Below are 18,459 nucleotides of genomic sequence, written 5' to 3' on the forward strand. Positions count from 1 at the left end.
GGGGCGGTGCCCGCGGGGTGTCGGGGCAGCGATGGGGGCGCAGCTCAGCGCGGTGAGTGCCGGTGGTCGGCCGGGAGCGGGGGTCCCTTCCTGCTCACCCCTGCTCCGCCCGCAGCGCCCCGGGGCGTGGCGGTGTCCCGGGGTGTCCCAGCGTGTCCCCGCCGCCCGGGGGACCGCGCGGTGCCGGGCGCGGCGGAGGCTCCGGGGCCGTCCCGCGGCTCCTGCGCCCGGGGCGATGTTGGTGCCTGTGCTGGCTGCCTGGCCCGGGGATTTTGCCCTCCCAGCTCCGTGGATAACTGTTGTTGGTTTTGTTATTGTTTCTGTTATTGTTGCTGCTGTTGTTGGGGGCCCGCGCTGATGGCTCTGAACGCTTGTGGTGTTTTTCCTCCGTCGGAATAATTTCAGACTGGAGGGGCGTAGGTTTAGAGCGGGTATGAGGAAGAAATTCTTCCCTGTGAGGGTGGCGAGGCCCTGGCACCGATTGCTCGGAGTCGTGGCTGCCCCATCCCTGGCAGTGTCCAAGGCTAGGCTGGACGGGGCTCTGAGCAAGCTGGGATAGTGGGAGGTGTTCCTGCCCACGGTGTTGGAACGAGATGATCTTTAAGGTCGCTTCCAACGCAAACCATTCCACGATTCTATGATCATGCCTGCTGAGCGGGGGTTCTGCAGCGCTGTCACCTCTGCCACGCATCGTTACCCTCTTTTCTCAGCTGCCTGTTACGGTTCTTTGCTCCGGTGCTCAAAGACTTCTGTCTCTGGATTTGTGAGAGAAGCAGGATAGAGCTGGATTCAACATGTGCTGGTTTGGGTACAGCTGCTCGTAAGGTGCATTGAACAGAGGAGATGAGGCTAAAGCTGCAGAAGTTATGAAATCCGTTTATCCTCTCTTTGGTTTCTGACACAGATGAGAAGAATGTTTAGCTGAGATTACTTCAAAAACAGGGTTTTTGAAGCTGAGGGTCCAAGGTTTGTCATGCCAAAGCAGGGTTTGGTTTGTGTGTTTGCAGGGCAGTGCTGGAGTGTGGAGCCGTGAGCTTGTGTTTTTGAAGGTGCTGTGCTCACCACACCCCGGCAGTGCAGTCTCCATGGCTTTTCTCTTTGTTATCACACAGAGGCCTCTTTCCATTAATAAAAATTCCTGCTCAGTTACTAATTCTGCCTTCTCTGTTTGCAAAGATTTGTGCAGCTGGAAATGATGAGTCACAAGGTCCCTGTTTAGTGATTCTCAGGCCTTTTGGTCAGCCTGTTGCTCTCTGCTGCCATAGACCTGATGCTGTGCAGTTTTCTTCATTAATATCTTGGTCTGCCCTGTGATGAGGGTATATAGGCCACTTTTAACCCAGAGAATGCTTTTCTTAGCAAGCATGACTTTTTGTAATCATTCAGCCTTCAGTTCTTCCCCTTTTTTCTGCCCACCTGGTCATAGATCTGAGTAAGGAACTAAAATAGCTTTCTGAATTAAGTGGGTGTGCTGTTTCTTTCCAGGCCAAATCCCATGAGACTTTTGCACTAATTGACCATGAGCAACAAATTGCTTTCCACGAGGTTAATGCTATGTTAAAATTATTTGTCATTGCCTGACCACAGCAGCACTATTTTTTGTTCATTTTAGATAGTCACATTTGTAAATGAAACTGTTTTAAAATATTAATGTCTCATTTGAAACACCTGCTGCAGAGTCAGCTTGCTGTTGCCACCAGATCTCACTCACATGTTAATTTCTTATTAAGGAGTTTATTTGCTGCTCTGTCACCCTGAACAACTTTCCTCCCTCTGCCCTCTTTTGTGACTCAATAACAAAAGTTCTTCCCAGAGCTTCAGTAATGTGGTGGATCTATAAGAGTTTAGGAATAATTTTCCTGTGAACTTCAGCTTCTTCAGAAACAGCCTGTGTGGAGCTACTGCAGTATTCCCAAGTAAAAGTGAAAAATGCAGTGTGTATATAGCATGGTGTGCCCTCAGGCTGTACACAGTGATGATACATTTTAAACCTGTACAGCAGCATTTTAAGAAGAGAGAATTTGTGCCATCCCGCAGTTTTATTATTAATGATGTTGGAAGTTTTTGTAGCCTCCTGAGGGACTGTCACAGTTGCACAAATGCCATTCTAAAATACTGGTCAGGTCCCTTTAAAATAAAGTGAAAATGAAAGCTAAGCAGGCAGAACTTCGAGCTCATTTTTATAAAATTTTTGCTATAGTCATGCTTTTCCCCTCACCTCTGTTGAAGTGTTGAATAATAAATTACTGAGTCAGAGAGGATTTTTGTAAGTAGTTGTGCAGTTTATTCTCCTGCTCCAATGTGAAGGGGGTGGTGTGGTGTCAGAGCATAATCTGTTGCTGTCTTGCAGGGCTTCAAATGTGGGGGAAATGAAATAATAAAGGGACAAAAAGGGCTGTCCCTTGGCTCTGTCCTGCAGCTTAGCTGCTTTCCCAGGGAAGGGGTGCCGCTCTGCGTGCACGGGTCTATGTGGTGGTGGAATCACCAATGCCTGCACCCCGACTCTGAGGTGGAGGGTGTGTGCGTGGTGCCAGCACCCAGCAGCAGTGGGGGTGGCTGGCAAAGTCCTGCTCAGCTGCCAGAGACAGCATGGGGTCTGTGGGTCAGGCATGAGACCCCAAATTACGGGGTGTCTGCAGCGCGTGGGGTGGGGTGTGTAGGGGTCTGTGCAGCAGTGGCCTCTATGTCCAGATGGCAGCAGCTGGGGAGCCTGGAGAGTGGGCACAGTCTGCCAGGGCAAAGCCAGCTGCTGGGGGATCCACCTCACACACGTGTGCGCGTGTACGGAATTCCCACTCATGGACCTTCATCCTGGTCAGCGGGGAGAGGAACGGGATGAGCCCATCGGTGCTGTTTGTGTGAGTGTCTGGCTGTGTTGGTCAGTGTGGTCAGCCACATGTTTAGGTTGGGTATCAGGAAATGGTTCTTCCCCCAGAGAGTGGCCAGGCACTGGAACTCCCCAGGGAATGGTCACAGCCCCAAGCCTGACAGAGTGCAAGGAACATTTGGACAACATTCTCAGGCATAGGGTGTGATTGTTGGACCATGTGGGACCAGGAGTTGGACCGGATGATCCTGATGGGCCCCTCCCAAGTCAGGATATTCTGTGATTCTGTGTGTATTTGGACACACGTGACACATGTGTCTGTGTGCCTGCTGGAGATGGGGATTCAGCCTCCCTAACAGGGGACCTGGGGATATGGAGCTGTGACAGCCTCGCTTGTGTCCAGCTGCCAGCGTGGCAACCCCATGCTGGTGTGCACGTGCCTCAACACAGGAGTGACACCAGGTCTTCATAAAGCAAATCTGTGGGTTTGGGATTTCTTTTGTAATAATGCTTTGTCTTGCTGCTCGAAGAACCATGTTCTCTGCTGGTGGTTAGATTGTCATGGCATAGTACCCTTTTCCTTGTCACCCAAATAACTCTCTCTCATTCTGCACGTGTGTGTGACGCTGTTTCTGTGCTGCTGCAGTTGCGTCAGGTTGTGACATACCCAATATGGCTGATCTACACCACTGTCATGAGGATTTTCAGGAATCCCCGGCCTGCAATTACCCTGAAGGACCCAGAAGTGAAGTATGCACTGAGGCTGATTGATAAGGAGGTAGGTGCACGTGCAGTGCTGAGCATGACCTCTCCACGGACGCTGTGAAATGCTTACAGCTTCTGAAGTCTTGGGTGATGTCCCAACAGGGTGGATACTTTTGTCTTCAGGAAAGAATTCCTTTATAAAAGCTCTTTGTGTGGTATAACTGAGTTCTGCAGTTCTGCAGGCAGCTTGTTTCCAAGCAGTTTAGAGTGGAGAATGCTGCTTTAGAAAAGATCAAACTCACGGTCACGTGCATCTCATGTTATGGAGCACATCAGCAGAAATTCCCAAACTGTGCATTACTGGCTGGGCTAAGGGACACAAGTCCTGCTGTCAGACAGGGCAGGCAACTTTTCCATGGTCAGTAGCATTCAACAGCAGCTGTCAGAACTATGTTGATACTGATTCCTGTTACTGGATTGATGTACTGTAATGCCTTACAGGAAGACAGGTGTTTAAGTCATGCAGTCCTGACAGCACCTGAGCTGTCTCAGCTTCTCTTTCTCTCTGTTAAAAGTAAAGCCTCCTGGTACAAAATTGAGTTCTTGCTCAAGTGGGATACCAGAGGAAAGTCATGATGCTTTCAGGGGTGGATCTTGCCATCAGAAGTTGGTAACTAAATTTGTGGGAAGTGAGCCAAAGACACCAAAGCTGGAAAGTCCAGGTTTACCTTGGAAGAACCCACCATCAAAAGCATGAGAGAGAAATCTTGGTTTTTCAGGTGTAAAGTCACACCTGAAGATATCTTTAGTGTTGACTTTTTAAGGCTATAAGCTATTCAGAAATTTTTCAGAAGACTTTGGACTGGAACAGAGCTTTGTTTGAGGTTTAGAGGGTGCACTGATAGCTTGGCTTTCCCTGGTTCTGTCTGTCAAAGGAAACAATCACTGTCATTTTGAATCCTGGGTTTGTGGGAACTGAAAGCTTCCCTGTGGCTTGGGCTGGGTTGCATTGCTGAATTTATTTCCCAGGTGTACTTGCTGAATTTATCTCCTAGGTGTACTGCAACCACACTGTTATTATAGACTCCCTACTTCTCATGAGGTTGGGAGAGGCTGAGGGAACTGGGATTGTTCAGCCTGGAGAAGGGAAGGCTTTGGGGTGACCTCACTGTGGCCTTGCAGTGCCTGAAGGGAGCCCACAGGAAAGATGGAGAGAGACTCTTGATAAGGGCCTGGAGTGACAGGACAAGGGGGAATGGCTTCACACTGACAGAGAGCAGGTTTAGATTGGATATGAGGAAGAAATTGTTCCCTTTGAGGGTGCTGAGGCCCTGGTGCACGTTGCCCAGAGAAGCTGTGGCTGCCCCAGCCTTGGCAGTGTCCAAGGCCAGGTTGGATGGGGCTTGGAGCAAGCTGGGATAGTGGAAGGTGTCCCTGCCCCTGGCAGGGAGTGGAACTGGGTGGGCTTTAAGGTCCCTTCCAACCCAGGCAGTTCTGTGATACCTGAGTTATAACCTGAGATTTATCTGCCCAGGACATACGATCCAAGTGTTGAGCCTGCAAAAAACTGTTACCCAGCTTTGCATTTGGCAAGAGTGGAAGACTCCTTGGCACTGCAACTTGAGACAGAAGTGTGTGGCCAAGGGCTTCCAGGTGCTTAGGGCAGTGCCAAAGGGGAGTGATAGTGTGAGGTGACCCCGTGCTGGAAGTGGATCCTGATCCAAGGCTGTCTGTAATCCAGCCTTGACTGACACCTTGCAGAGTGGCAGGCTCAGTGTCCTGGCTGTGTGACAGAGAGAGGCACAGGCGTGCTGATCTAGGTATTGGGGATTCCCTGAGCCTCTTAGTTTCTCACAATTGCCTCATGATGCACCAAAGTACTTGTGTTTAGTCACCTTCAGCTAAACTCTCTCGACTTTAATTGGTGAGATGATTAAGTGGGAATTCAAAGCTTTGTTCTTTCTGCATGCTGTTAAAGACAGCATAATAAAATGAAGCATTATTGTCAAAATCCAGTGATTTCCATACAGTGCTGAAAATTCCATACAGAAACAGCAGCAGTCAGAGTGAGAGCAGCAGTGTTAAGTCCACATTAGTTGTCTTTCTGAAGGAATTTTCAATGGCAGTTACTGCTCCTGAATAGACATACGTACAGAGAAGCCCTTTTGAGACTGCCAATCAGTTCCCTTCTTCCTTCAGGATTTGCCTTAAAATGAGGTACTGTGAAGAAAATTTCATCAGTATGACCATAGTAAGGGGAGACAAACTGTGAGGAAGGAATTTGTCTCCACTGGTTACTTCAAAAACAGTTAAGCAAACAAAAGAAGGGTTGCAAAACCCTTAAAAACAGAAAGTCACTGGATGAGGCATTAAGCTGCATGCTGTTTCTTTCTGGTTTTTTTTTTTTTTGCTGTTTTTCTTTCCTGTGAATATGACCTGATTTTTGAAGCATAATACTTACATAATATAAGAAATAATAATTACTTATTGCCAAAATTTTATTCAAGGTGTGACTTTCCTAGTGAAGATTAGAATAATTGTCCCAGCAGGACTGCATATATTGTCATAATTTTGTTCATATCTAAATACAGTGCTCTTTTCAATTTTATTTATGGATTAATTCAGTTTTTACAGGGAAAATATTTTTAAGGATCTTACCATAGCAGAAGGAACTAGGTTGCTACTTCCATTGAAATGGTTAATTCATCTGATTTTGAGAGATGAAAACCAGAATACTTTGGCCTTGAACTGCTGCATATGTAAACTTGAAGTGAGAATTGAAGAACTAATTTATTTTTATCTTGTGGCCTTCTCACAGAAGGCAGTGTAAATGTCCGTAATATTTATAAAGTTATCACTTAATCTGCACATGAGTATCGTTAAGTATCATTAATTCTTAATCCTGCAGGACTCCAGACTTGGCTTGTTTTACGAGTGAAATCACAAACATTAAATCCCAACAACACAGCTGACTGTTCTTTTGATTCTCCTCTTTCAGGAAATTAGCCATGACACAAGGAGATTTCGATTTGCTCTCCCTTCCATGGAGCATGTTCTGGGTCTCCCTCTAGGTACGTTCCTTATGAAGAATCCAAGTGCTGCTTGTATTAATTATGCTATAAGAGATTTTGGGGGCTTTTTCCCTTTGTTTTGAATTGAATACTGCTCGTGTGGCTGGAGCTGTTACTGAGAGCTCTGCAAGATTGTCCTCATGCTGTGACTAATCTGCAGGTTCTGAAATGCAGTGCATATGAGTGAACATCCAGCTTGTTTGTGTGCAGAGAGTAGGAACACAGGTCTTCACTTGTACTTCTCCAGTCTCAGCTCTCCAGCGTGTGTTATTCCTGTGGGGCTGAATCCCTGCAGTCCCTTTCTGTGCCCTGAGGCACCACTCTCATCCACTTCTCTAACACATGCGGTTTACCAGATGATCTACTCACTTCTGAATTTCATGGAACTTTTGAATCACCCGGGGGTAGCTGTTTCCAAACGCCCTGCCACGTGATGTGGTGCCTTCCATAACAGCTTAGTGCCATTGTTTCCTCCTGCTTGTATAAAGAGAATTTAATTGTGACTTGTGTTTAATAGGACTTCTGCTTTAACAAGCTGCTGCAGTGATCCTTGGCTCCTTTCTTTGTGGTTGTTGTCAGCACCTTTTCCAGGTGTTAATTTCCCTCTCGTTTGGGGTGTTAAAAATCTCTTGATCTTTTTAAGTAGCCATGAAAGCAAAGCTCCTTTCCCTGGCTTGCCCAAAATGGACATTGAGGAGTGGTTTGCGGGGTGAGACTTAGGAAGCGGAGAAAGCTGAAAGCTGCAGAGGGTGGAAAAGCAGCTGGGAACAGCAGAGCTGCAGTTGGGAAACAGATGCTGTTTAGTCCAGCACCAGCATTTGCCTTGTATCACCAAAAACACTGAAAGGTTCCTTCTGAGGAAGAGGGTTGTGTGTGGCCCCACGCAGAGGCTGCCAACTTCTGTCCTGTCAGGGTGGGGTAAGGCTGTAACAGGTGAGGGCATAAGGCACATTTTCTCTCTGGAAAGGGCACCTTTTCTGGCTTTGTACCAGTTCTTGTGAGATGTGCCCCAGCAGCAGCACCTCTGTCCAGGCTGCAGTGGTCACCAGAGGTCTGTGGGTCTGTGCCTGCAGCCACTTCTGCCCTAGAGAAGGAACAGGAGCTGCCTGCTGCAGTTCCTTTCAGGTCTGCCCTAGCAGGATGTCTGTAGGTTTGGCTGGGAGGGTTATTGGACTATGATGTCCATGTGCAGCTTCAGGTGAGTTGCCCATTCCCCAAGTCACCAGGTAACACATCTTCCTTCACCTAACACTTTCTAATCCTTCTGAATTCTGTAAGGAATTAACCATGCCTGAAGGGTCAGCTGCTTCTGGAGCTAATGTAATATGGTCATTATGATCATTTGCAAGCTAGCTCCTTGTAAAAGTCCCTCTTTGTGTTGCCATAACAGGCCGAGGAGCTGTGCCATCTTTGAAAATGCTTTGTTCTGTTGACCTAATGGTGTTAAAAAACCAAAACCCAAAACCTCTCTCTCCCCTCCCAGTTAATCTGCACTTGGGTCTCTTCAGAATGCTGGAATTTTATAGGAAAACCTTTCATAGAAGTTAATTCTTTTCTTGTTTTTTCCAGAAAAAAAAAGATGTAGACATTGAGAAGAGAAACTTGTAGAGAGTTCAGAGGATGTGTGACAGATGGAAACGTGATTGCTACATTCACATGTTAAGCTGGAGGAATAGCAGGGTTAGAAAAGTGCTTTGTGTCTAGGCAGCCTGAACAAAAGCAGCTGGAGAGCTCCTGGAAGATGAGAGGGATCTGTGGTCAATGCAAGAACAGTTATAAGCTCAGTTTTAACTAAACTGTGGCAGTTTACAACTAACACGTTACTAAAGATGTGTGAACAGCATTGGACAGTTTTCCCCTCCTGTGTCCCTTTTATTTGTCTGTACAGGAGAGACAAATCCCATCTTTTGCAAGGTCTCAGGTACAGTTCAGGCTTTGGTAAATGTAAATGCATGAAGTTATGATTGACACACAGAATTAGCAGTGGAGTCGTCTGTCTGTTCAGGTAGATCTGTGCATGGCTAGCAACTCTGGCCAAGGTGTTGCAGTGTCAGGAAAATAAGAAGGGAAGAAGTGATGCCCCAAAATAAGGTAGTTAGAGCTTTGAGGCTGCATTTCAGTCCATGCCAACTCAGCACATCCACTGAAAGAAAAACCTTTTGAAAGAAAACTAGTTTTTGTGTTTTCTTCCCTGCAACAGGGCAGCACATCTACCTGTCTGCACGGATTGATGGAGCTCTCGTTGTCAGACCTTACACTCCAGTTTCCAGTGATGATGACAAGGGCTTTGTGGATCTTGTTGTCAAGGTGAGAATGTCATGCTCTGTTCCCAGGCTGGGCAACTTCTGAGCCACCTTTACAGTGCCTTTATGTGAAGTTTGGTGTGCTGGCTTCTCATTAGAAATGTGCCATTACCTACAGTCCACATGGTATTTTGCAGGCACTTCTTTAGTGAGGGTGTCTCATGAGATGTTGCATCATTTTCCACCCTCTGTGTAGACCTGCAGATGTTCATGTACTTTTTAACCTTTCTGGAATAAGGAATTAACCTTGCCTGAATGGGCAACTGCTTCTGAAGCTAATGGAATTTGGTCATTATGATCACTGAGAGCAGTGATCATTATCATTGCTGATCCCAGCAGTGTGAATGATAGATTTAATTGGTAAGAATGTGATTTTAAGTCTTGTGATAATGTACTTTTGTTTTGCCTCTTGGTAGCTAGACTGCCTATCATTTAAATTCCTGATGGCTTTAAAATATGAATATCTGCACTGGATTTCCTCTTAGAATTTTGTTCTTTGGAATCACAGTATTTTGGGTTTTTTCTTTATTTTTCTAGCCCCTTTTAAACTTGGGTGTAAATTGTGTTGATTATTGTCAATATTTTCTGTGTTGCAGAACTACGATGGAGAAATCACCAGTCTCTGTCCAAAAATTGGGGCAGAGGTGGCATTTTGATCTTTTGTCAGTCAGACTTCATGGAGTAATGGTGCTCTTTGCATGAGGAGTATTTGTACCTAAAAATTTGAAGGGCAAATGCTCATCTCTGAGCTGTGAGATTGAATTGCTTCATTATTGTTTTTAACAGGTCTACTTCAGAGGTGTCCATCCCAAGTTTCCTGATGGGGGGAAGATGTCTCAGTACTTGGACAGCCTGAAAATAGGGGACACCATTGACTTCAGAGGACCAAGTGGCCTCCTTGTGTACAAAGGAAAAGGCAAGGCTGGTTTGGAAGATAGAATTTATCCAGAGTAAACAGTACAGGAAAAATGTCTTATTACTCTAGAAGGGCTTTTTGTTGATGCTGTTCTCAAGTAAGGGATGGGTTTTTTCCATGCTTATATGGACATAGTTTATACACTGACAAAAACACTGGGTATTTGCACTGTCCACTGCTAATTTCCCAAGTAAAAATGAACTTTATGAGTAGGCATTACTTTTATGTCAATATAAAATATCTCACTTTGTATAACACAGCCACAAATGTGTCACAAAAACCTTCTGGCAGTTTTGTGTGAAGCAGAACTCCCGACACGTGGTTTTCCAGAGCTTTGTATGTAGCATTCATGTTATCCTGGATGAAGAGAGCTGTGAATACAACACAGCATTTTGGGGACTTTCAGACTCTCTGTTGTGTTTGGCTGAAACGGGCAAATGGGTTCAAATAGAGAAAAATTTTTAAAAAAACCAACCATGCTGCATATTTTATGTTTTTCCCTTAAAATAATCTACACAGGGAAATAAATTCACTGAGCAGATCAGTTCCTTAGTGTAGAACTGTTTCCAGAATCTGGGCTTGTGAATGTCACTGGGGGTTGGGATGTGAGCAAATAGAAATACACGTGGTGTGTATGTAGGCTGTGGTCAGGGATAACTCGTAACCCATGACAGTGTCTGATGTTACCACCTCATGTCTTAAAATCATCTTCCAGGATTGCTTTGATTCAGGACAACTTCACCTTTTCTGTTCCCTGGGAGGGAAGGGTGACAGGGCTGAAACAAAGTCAGTTTAGCAGGATGTGCTGGAAAAGGATAACAGGAGGTGTTTCCTGCTTGCTTCAGTGTTTTCCATCTCTTTCTCTCTTCAGGCAAGTTTGATATTCGGCCAGAAAAGAAAGCTGAACCAGTTACCAAGACAGTGAAATATGTGGGGATGATTGCAGGGGGGACTGGTAGGTATCTGTAAGGCTTCATCTGTGGTTTCTGACAGCTGGTGGATGCATTTGCTCACATTTTCCCGCTTGTCCCTTCTTTTACTCCCCATCCTCACATCACTGACCTGCCTCTCTCTTCCAGGGATAACACCAATGCTGCAGATCATTCGAGCAATCATAAAGGACAAAGATGACCCCACCATTTGCCAGCTGCTGTTTGCTAATCAGGTAATTCTGTCCTTTTTCTCTGTTTGTAGTGTTTTACTTACCTAGCAGAACTCCACTCAGCAAATGAAAACCTCTTTGAGGAAATTTGGTACACAGATACAAACCCTGAGGGGAGAAGTGAACTGAAGTGTTGGAAACCTCCCATATAAAAGCACTGTAATAAATTGGGGGTTTAGCATTACTACAGAAATGTTTGCTAATGTTTGCCTTCCTGTGACTCATTGCTCTGTTTCTAATCCAGTTTATGAATGTTAAAGCCCTGCATTCCATTGTGCAAGTTGTTAATGTTTTGGGCAGACTTTCAGAGCTGTCTTTCTTAGTGGAAACATGAAAGGGGTGGACATTTGTCTCCTCCAGCAGTTTTAACTCCCCAGCTTTGCAACAGGGTTTGTCTGTGGAATCTTTCTGTCTGAGGACGTCTTGGGTGAGGCTGTTGCGGGTATCCCGCAGTGGTAAGGAGGAGAAGAGATACCCAGCAGGCAGGAATTGTGCAGCAAGATTGATTTATTTATTTATTTTACAGCTCTTTTATAGACTTTTTTCTTCATAGTCTAATTGGTCAAAGGGTCAGCCACCCCTTGGGGTGATTGGCTAAAATCCTAAAACATCCATTGTCAAAATATTCTTCTACTGTACCATAAACAAAGCTCTGCAAGGTCGCAGGTGTTCATAGTTTATAGAACTCTGCTAATATCTTCCATGAGAGAGAAAAATATCTCATGGGACTGGAAAGAACTGGAAAGAAGCAAGAAAAATTCTTGCTAGCAGCAATATTTGTATCCACATGAGGCTAAAATTAACTGTGGTCTCCTGCAGGTCCCTCAGTTACAGAACTGTGATTCTGCTTGTCTGCTTTCATTTCCATCCCCTCTGTCAGTTCTTCACGTGCTTCTCTTGCTCCTTGAGGTGTGGCATCCTGAATGCTGGCCAGAGGGAAGCTCTCTCATCCATGGAATCCTTGCAAGAGAGATTTTTTGGATAACCCAAATGCTGGTGTGCTGCTGAGCAACACCCCTTCTTTGCATGATGTTCTTCTGCTGTGAATCTTTCTGCTTTTTGATTTCTCTCTCTCATTAATATTTGTTTCTGGATTATGAGTCATTATTTGTGGTGAGCTTCACTTTATGCTTGTGGTTTTTAGCTTCTTTAGGCTCTCCTCTATTTTTCTTCTCATATTCATTGTATCCTCATTTCATTTGTGCCATATCTAGGCCTACAAGAAAGATGGCAGAGAGACTCTTGATAAAGGCCTGGAGTGACAGGACAAGGGGGAATGGCTCCACACTGACAGAGAGCAGGTTTAGATTGGATATGAGGAAGAAATTGTTCCCTGTGAGGGTGGGGAGGCCCTGGCACAGGTTGCCCAGAGAAGCTGTGGCTGCCCCATCCCTGGCACTGTCCAAGGCCAGGCTGGATGGGGCTCTGAGCAATCTGGGATAGTGGAAGGTGTCCCTGCCCATGGCAGGGAGTGGAACTGGGTGGGCTTTGAGGTCCCTTCCAACCCAGGCAGTTCTGTGATACCTGAGTTATAACCTGAGATTTATCTGCCCAGGACATATGATCCAAGTGCTGAGATTCCCAGTTCTGAAGAGCCCTGCCAGTGCTCTCTGCTTCTGGCTGGAGCCCTTGGATTTGGCATAAAGTGCAGTGGTATCAGGGCAGGAGGGCCAGGATTTGCTAGGAATGATTCAGAATGACTAACACAGGGCTGGAACTGCTTTAGCAGCATGAGAAACCCATTGCAGCTTGGAGGCAGAGCCTGGGGAACAGTTCCCTGCATGTTAGCAACAGCCTGTGGAAACATCAGTCCCTGGCTTTAGAGAGTCCTTGCACCCAGTAACTGCACAAATAGAAAGCAGTTTTTAAAAAATATTTTAAAGTGTTTAAACCTATGTGCAAGGGCTCCTACTGTGCTTCTGGCTGGCACACTTTGAGTTGGCCAGAGGCAGTAGGAGTTTTTCTGGAGCACCCACAGCTGCAGATCCAGGAATAGGCACCTTCTCTGGAATAGCTGCTGCACATTCCTGCTTACTCCCACAGTTACAGACTCACTGGTGACCTCAGTGCCAAATTACTAAGGGTGCCCGGGATGGCAGCACTTTCAGTCCCTACCTTTTTCCTTCCTGCCAAGGCTGCAGCTGCTCTTAGGGAAATAAGGCTTTCCTTTGGCCTTCAGTGATGCTGCATCAGGGAGGAGCAGAACTTGATACCCTGAGTAATGTTTGTTGTTCCAGCCAGAACTTGATACCCTTTTGGTTATTTGTTCCACATCCTTTTTAAAAGCCAGGCAGTCTCCATATAGCAGTGCTGATACTTGAATTGGCAAAGGTGAAAAACCTGGCATTTTCCTGAATGGATGGCACAGTACAAAGCAGTAGGGAGATATTTCTGTGCAGTCATGATTAGTTTTTTGATGTAATAGTGCTAAAAAGGGCTTTATTCTTCTGATTCCCTGGTGAAGTGACGGTTCTACTTTGTTTTATTTTTAGAGGGAAGGCATTTCATGGTCAGGATTTAGGAAAGTTATGAGCCTTTTATTAGCTCTGCCACAGGCTAGGCGTGGAAATAACTTGGGTTTGGTCTCTTCAGCCTGTCAAATGGAGTTGAATCATCTCTTCCATCTCTCAGAGCTGTGCAGTAGCTGCTGCTTTGTTGCCATCTGAGGGCTGCACTCACATGCAGGGTGTGATCGTTGTTTTCCTTGTCCTGCAGACTGAGAAGGATATCCTGTTACGTTCCGAGCTCGATGAGATCCAGGCTCAGAATCCCAGTCGCTTCAAGTGTTGGTACACGCTGGACACAGCACCTGAAAGTAAGACCTGAAATGCCACTTCATGTGAAACTCACGAGTGTTAATGTGTTTTACAGGAGACATGCTATGTCGTGTGTATTTCTGAGCCTAATGATTCATTTCTTGCTTAACGAATGTCTGAGTGCATCCAGTAGCATCATTCCCCACACAGGGATGCACAGAGGCTCAGGTGTAAGCAGATAAGTCTTTCCAAAGCTCACCTCAAGACAGTGGCAGTGCAGTGTTCCTCCCATGGCTACACCCACATACTTATCATTGTCTCCATTGTGACCTTCTTTTCTCCTCCCCCACAGACATAAATATCACGTTATCCTTGTGTTTGGAGCCTGCCCTGAGGCAGCTGCAGTGCCAGAGGCACCGTGTAGCTCACCAGCACAGATCCCTGCCTGAGCTTGCTGAACAAGCTTGAGGAAGAGAAGGCTAAACAGTGTCATTCCTTGTGGTTTTCCTTTCTTGCCATTCCTTGTCATGCCCACCCATGTCAGGATATATTCACACTTGTATTCAGTGGGAGTTTGGGGCAGAGAAGGAAAGGCCATGTGCCTCCTCTTTCTTGTGGCCAAGAATACGCCTCTGGTACGGTGATGGAAGGGTCTTGCCCTCCCCACAGTCTGGTGCTGTTGTGTCATCCTGTGTAATCAGTGTTCTGGAATTTCTGATCACCATTCATTTTTTGGGGAAATTGTAAGCTGATCTTAGCAGTTGGGATAAAAGTTCCTCCTTGGACCTCTTCAAGACTGTTCTGCAGACTTTCATGGTCGTATATGAAACCTGACCAAACTGGGATAAAAAAATGTGTAGTCTTATGCTGCCCAAAAGTTTGGGTCAGCAGCAGCAAAAGTTTGTTCTGCATCCAGGGATGGTTAAACCTGAATCCCAGTAAAACTGGCTTTCACTGTAAGTGTTCCAGCTGGGAACAACTTCACCAGCTGGATTTCTCCCTTCTAAAGTGACTTGTATCTTTCCTTCCCTTCTTTTAACCTCATTCCCCTTCCCCTACTTTCTTTTTTTTTTTTTTAACAGATTGGGATTACAGCCAAGGATTTGTGAACCAAGAGATGATCAGAGACCATCTGCCCCCACCTCAGAATGATGTTTTGATCCTCATGTGTGGACCTCCTCCAATGATCCAGTATGCTTGCATTCCCAACTTGGACAAACTGGGCTATGCCAAGGACATGAGGTTCTCCTTCTAAACACGACTGGTAATTCAGGGATCTTGTGTAGAAGGGAAGGAAAAAAACATTTAATGGGGAACAGGACAAAGTTACAGAGGTGGCTGATGCACAGTGCTGGGAAAATACATTTACATTTAAAAGGCTTCATATTTTCAGACTCTCTGGCAAGTAAGACACGTAAGTGTGCTAAACCTGTGTATGGAGAGGTGGTGATGCCTTGCGCTCTGTGTTGTGTGCTCCATGTCCAGGGAGGACAGTGCAGCTGCTCAGGGCAGCACACACTCATTTATGCTTTTTCTTAGTGCTGTAATCAAGTGGCAGTAATATCCTACTTCCTAACACTGTGCATACCCAGGATTTTATTCAGTATGAACCATGAAAATAATGAAAAGTGTTGGATTATTCATCTTGCTTATGCCAAATTGTAATCCTTACAAAGCTCTGAGGGCCAGGAGTGTTTGCCTTGTACCCATAACCTTTGCAACATCAGTTTAAAGATGCTTGTTGAGCTGAAGGATGCCAGTTAACTATTTATGACTGAAGCTGTTGCAGTCTCCGTGTTAATCGAAACAGAGAGGTAGGCAGGGATAAAAAATGGTTTTCCTTTGTATTTTGGAATAGCCTCTCTTAAGTGCAAACACTTTTCCAGCTGGTCACAGTTCTCATCCCTGGGCAATGAAAGAAACTACAGAAGGTGGCTTTGGGTACTGTTCCACAAGTACCTTGAATTTTTTGCTTGATAATGTGTGGAATACTGAAAAAAAAAATCTTAATTTTGTATTTACTCCTAAGTACTGGGCAATGGCATAGGAGTACAAAAGCAGTTGTTCTGCATGTCCTGTGCAATGAAAAAAAATGCTGGGTGAAAACGATCAGCTTTTCTTGTTAATTGTTTCCCAGAGATGGATTTGGCCTGAAGGGAGGCCAGGTTTCATTGCTGGGAGGGGTTGGCAGGCAGCCCAACTCTGCCTGCAGTAGCACCCGATCGCCTCCGTGTCTCCATCAGGCAAAGCTCCCCAGGGTTTGCTTGGTAAGGATGCTCGGGAACAGCCTTAAATCACCAAACTGACAGCAAATTCAAGTGTCTCACTGAGTCTAAAACTGTTTCTTAGAAGCTGTTTACTACAGCTTCAATTTTTATTTTTTAATATCCTTTTTTTACAGCAGCCTTTTACCTAGTTTTTAGGACGCAGTAGGCATCTTGCTTGCCCAACTTCGTGCTTCTGACCAGCAGAGATGCTGCTGAGGTTAGAGGTGTCCTGCAAGGAGTCTGGGAAACTAAAAACCTTGTTCTGGTGATGACATCAGAGTGACTGAAAGGATGTGTAGTCATGTGTGAAGTACTGTGGGTGCTGAGGTAGCTACAGGTGTCAATGTACAGTAGCAATTTTTAAAGAGTGGGTGAGAATTCGAGGTCATAGCTCCGTGTTTTCTTTTGTGCCCGTACAACAGGTGGGTACGGTGTATTTAAAAGGTTCATTTTCCAGCAAGAATTAAAAGGCAAAGATACTACAGTTAATTTAAGGAACCTCAACTAGGTAATACTGTTACTAATTTTATTAATTTGATGTTTGCCTTGAGTCTTGAATTTTTGGTATGTGCTTCTGAAACTTGTTCTTTAATACTATGCTCCAAAGTTGAAATACTACTCAAGTTTTCAAGTTTTAGTCCCTTTTTTGGAAGGTAAAAAGCAGAAATATGAGAGAAGTGATTTTGCTGCTGGTCTGTATCACTGTGGGATATGCATAGATTTATTTCATTATTGTATTTGCCAAGGTCATTCTCATCTTTTTTTATCCTAAATAAAGGTTTGGAAAGCTGAGTTTCATGAGAACTGGTTCATATTTTGATTATTCTTGACTTGGAGTTTCCCTTGGCACCAAAATCAGCAGGTAAACCCAACATGTCCTTGAAGGGCCATAAGATCCCAAATATCAAATCCCCAATTCTCTCAGGATTTGTTCATTGAAGCTTTTCAGAGTTAATTTAGCAAACTTAAGGTTTTGCTGATTTCATGATCAAAACAGCAATAAATCTGTGAAAAAGAAACTTAACTAAAGCCGGCTAAAAGTGCTCTCTGCTGATGGCTCATTGAAACACCTCATGAAAAGGAGGCAGCATAATAAAGTAATTCCTGGTTTTCCAACACTAGAAATGCAGTACCAGAGGGTTCTGTTATCCCAAGGATTTGGGGGGATATTTGGCAAAAATTTATGGTGGCCCAGGTTGGACTAAGCTTTTAACACTCCCTGGATTCAGGGGATTGGGGATTCCAGCATGCACCGCGCAGGTTTTTCCAGGGAAATCCCTTGATCCCCAAATCGGTGTGAGTTCAAAGCAAAAAACCCCTGGGAGCTGAAGGCAACAGGATGTTTCTTGGGAATTTTAAAATATTTGGTGTGTTAGATTTTAATTAATGCAAATTGTCCGGGGTTGTGTGTTTGGAGTTGCTGGTTTAGGGATGGCAAGGTCTGGGTTTGGATCTGTGGTCACTGAGAGCTCCTTGTGTCAAGCTTTAGGTCTGGATTGGTGGGAACTGTTGGAAAAAAGAGAAGGGAACTGAAATGCACAGATCTGTTCTTGCAGAAATTACCAGGATGAGGAAAAGAGGGCGTGGAACTGCTGGGAGCTCCTGGAGTGAAGGAAAGGATCCAAGGATTGGAAGCAAAAGCTGTGGAACAAAGCCCAAAAAGGGAGTGGGAGAAAGAGGAAAAGAATCCCTGCTCCAGGAATCCAGCAGGGGCCAGGAGAGGATCATTTTCCATCCACCAGCTCTTGGTGAAATCCTAATAATGAAGGTCAAAGGAAATGATTCATTTGTCATTAGGTTTGGAATGAAAGGTGCTATTACAGACGGGAATATTCACCTGTTAAAATTCTGTTGGGTAAAGGAAAAGAGGAAGGAAGCAGCTGGGGAATAAACAGGTGGATTTTTGGTGGGTACAGGGAAAGACATGGGAAGAGCTCTTAGGTAAAACACGCCTCACAGGTACCACCAGGAAAAGCCCAAACTGCCCATTTTTCCAAGCTCTGACATTCCACAGGTGCAACCAGCGGTTAGCACATCCATTTCTACATTCCTTGGATGCCCAGGGCTTTGTTGAGAAGAGGTAATATTTGGAAATGAACAAATCCAGGGATGTAATTCCTGATAGTAAAGCTCTGGAGGCCCAGGTTTTGATATTCTTCCAGCACCCAGACAGAGGGAATCCTGGAGGAGGTGAAAACACTGTCACTGTGTTGGTGGAATTCCTGGGAAATGGAAAGCAGCAGAAGCAGCAAGAACAGAGTTGGAAGCAGACTCCAGCCGGGTAAGGCAGACACCAAATCCTTTGGAATTAGAACTGGGCTAAACTTGTACCCCATGGATTCCTGAGCAGGATCCCAGCAGGGAAGGCTGCAGGGATACTCTTCCACGAGAAGATCCAGACTGGGGACTCTTCCCAGATGGGAGCAGCGAGCCTTGGAATTGCCTGAAGGGA

The 18,459-nt window shown here is 45.3% G+C and overlaps 1 protein-coding gene across 1 annotated transcript; it reads left to right on the forward strand.

Annotated features, from left to right (window-relative positions):
- Positions 1–16,799, forward strand: LOC125325087 (NADH-cytochrome b5 reductase 3-like). The gene is made up of 9 exons (XM_048301795.1): positions 1–52; positions 3,474–3,605; positions 6,531–6,603; positions 8,804–8,910; positions 9,693–9,822; positions 10,694–10,777; positions 10,902–10,987; positions 13,700–13,799; positions 14,823–16,799. Exons 1-9 carry the CDS (start codon positions 32–34, stop codon positions 14,993–14,995), a joined length of 906 nt encoding a protein of 301 aa, XP_048157752.1. The 5' UTR covers positions 1–31; the 3' UTR covers positions 14,996–16,799.
- The last annotated feature ends 1,660 nt before the right edge of the window (positions 16,800–18,459 follow it).

The sequence above is a fragment of the Corvus hawaiiensis genome, chromosome 4, assembly GCF_020740725.1.
Source record: "Corvus hawaiiensis isolate bCorHaw1 chromosome 4, bCorHaw1.pri.cur, whole genome shotgun sequence".
NCBI lineage: Eukaryota > Metazoa > Chordata > Aves > Passeriformes > Corvidae > Corvus > Corvus hawaiiensis.